The sequence below is a fragment of the Oncorhynchus tshawytscha genome, linkage group LG04 (genome assembly GCF_018296145.1).
Source record: "Oncorhynchus tshawytscha isolate Ot180627B linkage group LG04, Otsh_v2.0, whole genome shotgun sequence".
In the NCBI taxonomy this organism is placed as follows: Eukaryota; Metazoa; Chordata; class Actinopteri; order Salmoniformes; family Salmonidae; genus Oncorhynchus; species Oncorhynchus tshawytscha.
In genome coordinates this window covers 48,383,179-48,389,178 of record NC_056432.1, presented here as the reverse complement: position 1 = coordinate 48,389,178, position 6,000 = coordinate 48,383,179, and the positions used below count along the sequence as shown (strand labels likewise).

Below are 6,000 nucleotides of genomic sequence, written 5' to 3'. Positions count from 1 at the left end.
AATTATATGGACAAGATAGCCAAGTGACCGCTCTAACAATGAACATACACTCCCTCAATAATTGAAGAAGGGCGATGAGAGGGCAGATACGCTTGTGAACAACAGGTACAACTGTCGTGGTCGTTTTTCTCAAAGTTGCCGTAATGCCACGTACATTTCCTTATATCAGTGCAAAAGACTTCTGTTACAAACTTCTATTCGGTCAAATAAGCCTCACGTAATTCAACACTCACTCGTGTACCTCGATACAAACAGGGCATAGTTTACGCGGACAGATTTTTGGGCGGAGTAAATGCTCTCGCTTCGCCTCTTCCTCTCTGACTAAACTGTTCCTGTGAGTCACATGACAGCTAGCGAACCTCCTGACTCCTTTCTGTCGATTGTTTTCTTACTCGGATATTATTGCTAAAGGAAGATGGCTGCGGAGATGGAACCGCCACCACTGGGAGATGCAGGACAGACTGACTTCAGGGAAATAGAAGATGGAGAAGGCTTTTTTGTCAGTACTGTCACTACACTAGAGGTAAGAGTGATCCGAGGCCGAGGATTGAAAGCAACTAGGGGCTTGATGCTCATTGATACAGTACTAGACGACAAGTAAGTCAGGCGACCTTCCGTTGTTGTGAGATAGATGCTGCTAGGCTTATGACACGGTTGTGCTTCGGGTGTTAGTTTCTTTAAATGAAAATCATGCAACAAAGTAGCCACTACAGTTTATTATAATCATGAATGATAATCTGTAGCCAGCTCACTATCCTGATGATGGCCAATAACGCATACTGGGAGGGGGTTTGTTCTTGAGATTCAGCCGTGCGTCAGAAAAACGCAGAACGTCTGCGCTGTTTACTGGTTTCCGGGTTTTCAATAGATCAGGGGATGTGTGGTACAATTTTAATTTCATATTATTTGTTTAAAATGGGATAAACCAACAATGGGACACTAATTGGAGTTCTACAAACATTAGCTTGGTCTTTAGCCGAATTTGTTGCTGTGCAATTTATATTTGATATTTTAGTTATTTAACAGGCGGTCTTATGCTCTTAGTTGTAAAAGCCTAATATTCTACAAACGTTTAGAAATATCTCTTTGGAATATCACCAATTATGGGAGAGTGCACGAGCCCAATCCTAGAAGTTGACTCTCCTGAAATGTAGACCATAATCTCTCCGTCAGTCATACATTTCCCTTGTGAGCTGTGAATTTACAGGTGTAAGTCAGGTGTATGTTTATTGCATAGCTGGTCCTTGGAAATGTCCAATAAACAAATGAAAAATGATGAGCATACATGTTAACTAAGTGGACCTCTTTCTGCACTTTTAAGTGGAGTGGGACTAAGGTTAAGAGTAGTCTCCATTGACCGCTGCCTCACCCCCCACACAATTCTTCTTCTTATTATTGTTATTATTATTATTATATTTTTTTTTTATTAATGTTCTGTCATATCTTTTCTACTATCAAGGAAGTGGTAGGTTTTTGCCCCAACTTAGTTTGGTAACTTTTACTTTTCAAAAGCTAAAAATGTTGATTGAATGTGAAGCCTGAAGGCCCATCAGATAAGACACTTCCAGATCATGTTGCACAATGAAGCTGTATGTGTGCAGCAAAAGTTCAACATTCACCTTTTGCTACCCTTTCCGTCAAGCCATCTACATGTGCCATTTGATGCATACGTTTGATTAATCCAACCTATGCACTACACAGAATGCACCGCAACTGCCTCTGCAACGCAATGCTGCAAGGCAAACGCAGCATTCCTTTGGAAATGAATGTACTTCTGGTGTACCAAAACGCAATGACAATGTAGGTGTGATCGAGGCCTCATTAACATGTTACACCTACAGCGTCATTCCGTGAATGTCGAACTTTTGCTGCACACATCCAGATCATGCTGCATACCATTTTGCGCAAACACGCTGTAAGTGTGATCGAGGCATACGGCTTTGCTGCTGCTGTTTTTTTGCCTGTGGTGGACTTTAATTTTGAACTCAGCAGCATAACATTGATGCCAAGGAGAGTTTCCTGATTTCTGTTATCCTGTGCTGAGTAGTAGGTGGAGGAAACCTCCCATTATCAGTCCCACTTCCGCTCCTTTCTCCTTAGCTCAGCTTTTATTTACGTACACTCTAAAGTGTTCTTGAATTGTGACGGTGTCTTTTACTTTGTTTTGTACACCAACTGAAAATAACATTTTTGGTTATTGAAAATACATTTCACAGTGGTTTAGATGGCACAATGATACTCTACATTATACATGGCTTATTTTTATTTTTTTATCACAAACTGAAATTAGGCAAAGTATTAGAATTTTAGCAACCAGGAAATTGAGTGTTCTGCATATTGCACCTTTAAATTCATTTAAAACAATATTTTCCCGCCCATTATGATTCCTCCTTTTTACAGTATGGCTGCTCATATCCTATTTCATTGGAACCTGACATGTGTTTTTTTTGTGTGTTTACTTTCCAATAAAATAATGTTGTCATCTGAGGATGTGATGATGCAACAGTTTCAGTTTTTGTACTTGGTTCCTGTAGGCCCATATGCTAGTTTGTTTCCAACATGTCACATAATAGGCCTATACTGAAATTAATTGGTTTTTAAGTTAACATTGGTTTAACCTTTTATCTAGGCCTATGTTCCCCTAATAAGATTAGTCTTAACTGATCAGATTTCTTTTGGTCTTTGGGCTTCTGTTATTTTTATTACGTTTGTGCTTTTCTGCAGTCTCCAGAACCCTCATCTCCAGATCCACCCAGCATGCCTGCAGAAGGCATCAGCACAAATGGACCTAAGCAAGAAGACATTTCATTGGATGATGACCCAGAGGATCTGTTTGCAGGTATTCCCATCACCTCTGATTAAATGCCTCTCCTCGGTTAACTCTATTATTTAAGGGATAGTTAACCTAAATTACAAAATGTCCTATTGGTTTCCTTACCCTTTAAGCCGGGGGGTAGGCAACCCTGTTCCTGGAGTGCCGCAGGATTTTGTTCCAGCTAGGCACCATACCTGACCAACTGAGCTAATTGAGCAGTTCAGTGATTGCCTAAATTCTACACACCTGGTCTTCAAAAACTGTAGCACTCAAGGACCAGGCATCCCTACCCCTGCTGTAAGCAGTCTATGGAAGACACCAATCTATTCTTTTTGGTTTTGTTTACCTGGCCACTGTCTTAAAATGCTAACTTTTTTTGCACTTATGGCGCAAAACCAATCCAAGTGGATATCCCCTAGGGGTCATTCCATTTGATTTTAATCACTTTTTGACCGCAGCCCTTTTGATTTGAATGAAACTTTTTATACATATTTGTCCATGGTATAAATGCAAATGCAAAATAGCTATGCACAAGGACTACTTTTAACAATTTACACAGAACATTTACAAAAACAGATTTACTTGAACAGTGCAGCTGCAAAGCATGGTAACAGAATGATGGCACCAACAGCACAAACTGTCATTCTGTTACCAAGCTTTGCATCTGCACTGTTCCTCAAGTGTTTTTGTTAAATTTCCTGTGCGAGTTGTTAAAAGTAGTCTTTGTAAATTGCAGTGGTCTGAAGTAGAGGTCGACCGATTAATTGGTATGGATGATTAACGAGGGCCAATTTCAAGTTTTCATAACATTCGGAAATCGGTATTTTTAGGCGCCGATTTGCCTATTTAAAAAATAAAAATAATAATATATATATATATAAATAATAATAAAAACATTTTTTTTATATATATATTTTATTTAACTGGGCAAGTCAGTTAAGAACACATTCTTATTTTAAATGACAGCCTAGGAACTGTGGGTTAACTGCCTCGTTCAGGGGCAGAACGACAGATTTTCACCTTGTCTGCTCGGGGATCCAATCTTGCTACCTTACCGTTAACTCGTCCAACGCAATAACGACCTGCCTCTCTCTCGTTGCTCTCCACAAGGAGACTGCCTGTTACACGAATGCAGTAACCCAAGGTAAGTTGCTAGCTAGCATTAAACTTATCTTAAAAAACAATCAATCATAATCACTAGTTAACTACACATGGTTGATGATATTACTAGATATTATCTAGCGTGTCCTGCGTTGCATATAATCTGACTGAGCATACAAGTATCTAAGTATCTGGCTGAGCGGTGGTAGACAGAAGCAGGCGCGTAAACATTCATTCAAACAGCACTTTCGTGCGTTTTGCCAGCAGCTCTTCGTTGTGCGTCAAGCATTGCGCTGTTTATGACTTCAAGCCTATCAAGTCCCGAGATGAGGCTGGTGTAACCGAAGTGAAATGGCTAGCTAGTTAGCGCGTGCTAATAGCGTTTCAACTGTCACTCGCTCTGAGTCTTCTAGTAGTTGTTCCTCTTGCTCTGCATGGGTAACGCTGCTTCGATGGTGGCTGTTGTCGTTGTGTTGCTTGTTCGAGCCCAGGGAGGAGCGAGGAGAGGGACGTAAGCTATACTGTTACACTGGCAATACTAAAGTGCCTGTAAGAACATCCAATAGTCAAAGGTTAATGAAATACAAATGGTATAGAGAGAAATAGTCCTATAATAACTATAACCTAAAACTTCTTACCTGGGAATATTGAAGACTCATGTTAAAAGGAACCACCAGCTTTCATATGTTCTCATGTTCTGAGCAAGGAACTGAAATGTTAGCTTTTTTACATAGCACATATTGCACTTTTACTTTCTTCTCCAACACTTTGTTTTTGCATTATTTAAACCAAATTGAACATGTTTCACTATTTACTTGAGGCTGAATTGATTTTATTGATGTATTATATTAAGTTAAAATAAGTGGTCATTCAGTATTGTTGTAATTGTCATTATTACAAATAAATAAATAAAAATCGTCAGATTAATCGGTATCGGCTTTTTGGGCCTCCAATAATCAATATCGGTATCGGCGTTGAAAAAAATCATAATCGGTCGACCTCTAGTCTGAAGTAGGGCTGTGGCGTTCGTGACATTTTCTTAGCCGGTGATTGTCATGCAAATAACTGCCAGTCTCACGGTGATTGGCTTTCATTAACATAAACACATTTAGCGTCTCCTGGCTTCCACACATAGCCTTACAAGCCTCTGATGCAGGCCTTTGGAACATGTACTTTTGAAAAAGTCCAATTAATCCTTGTAATATAACCTACACCATCTCATTAAAGCCATTATTTATTTTAGACAGGTCCAAAGAATTATGATATGAAGAAAATGTATTCTATTTCAGATTAACAGAATAGCATACTCTGAGTTGTCCTTATGTTAGGCCCTGATCTGGCTATGCTAGTTCATTTAGCAGACAAGATTTGCTTAGAATTCCATGGTGTTATTTTATAGTATGAAGAATGCAATTAAACATTGCTGAATAACACATGAGTAGGCTCTCTATTAGCAAAAGCACTAGGCTATGTCAATCTACTGTCCCCCATAGTACAAAAGTTGACCTATTCTGTGCTATAAATAAATATTTCCAACATAGTCTGAAACTGTTGTGGGATGCGATAGATCTCAAATTAATACAACCACTAGCGTCAAAAAACATGTTTTAAGCAATGAGGCTGATGCAACAGATGAGAACGTTAAGCATAAAATGTTGATAAACTGTTAGGCTATTTGTTTACATAAGCGCAGCAAGGCGCACACAGCGCAGCGCATATGTTCCATTAGCAGGAAAACACCATTCTCAAAAGTGACCACAAATGAGATTATGCATTTAATGCTTTTATTATAAAGGTGCATTTTTATGTTGAAAATTATCTTTCCCAAACTTTAAACTCACGCGCTGTGCATGAATGGCAGTTCGGCTCTACACCCATTGTAAAGTGAATTAATGTGATTCATTTTAAGTAATTTGGCCACTTTAGTTGTGATACAAACCTTAGCAAGTTTGGTAGGTTACTAATGACAATCAGCAGCATCAGAGCTTGGAGAAGCATAATTACCGTGACTAAACGGTAATGTTGTATTTGACTGCCATCATGACTCGTGACCGCTGGTGTGGCGGTAATACGGTCACCGTAAC

General features: G+C 39.2%; 1 protein-coding gene across 2 annotated transcripts in view; it reads left to right on the top strand.

Moving 5' to 3' along the window:
• Positions 1-331: 331 nt before the first annotated feature.
• Positions 332-6,000, top strand: part of snx2 (sorting nexin 2) — a 28,092-nt gene continuing 22,423 nt past the window's right edge. The window contains exons 1-2 of one of the 2 annotated variants that reach the window (XM_024418415.2): positions 332-523; positions 2,725-2,839. In XM_024418415.2, coding sequence (XP_024274183.1) covers positions 416-523; positions 2,725-2,839 — 223 coding nt within the window. In that variant the 5' untranslated portion in view covers positions 332-415. The remainder of the gene's footprint in view (positions 524-2,724; positions 2,840-6,000) is intronic. The other variant, XM_024418416.2, reaches the window with a different exon arrangement.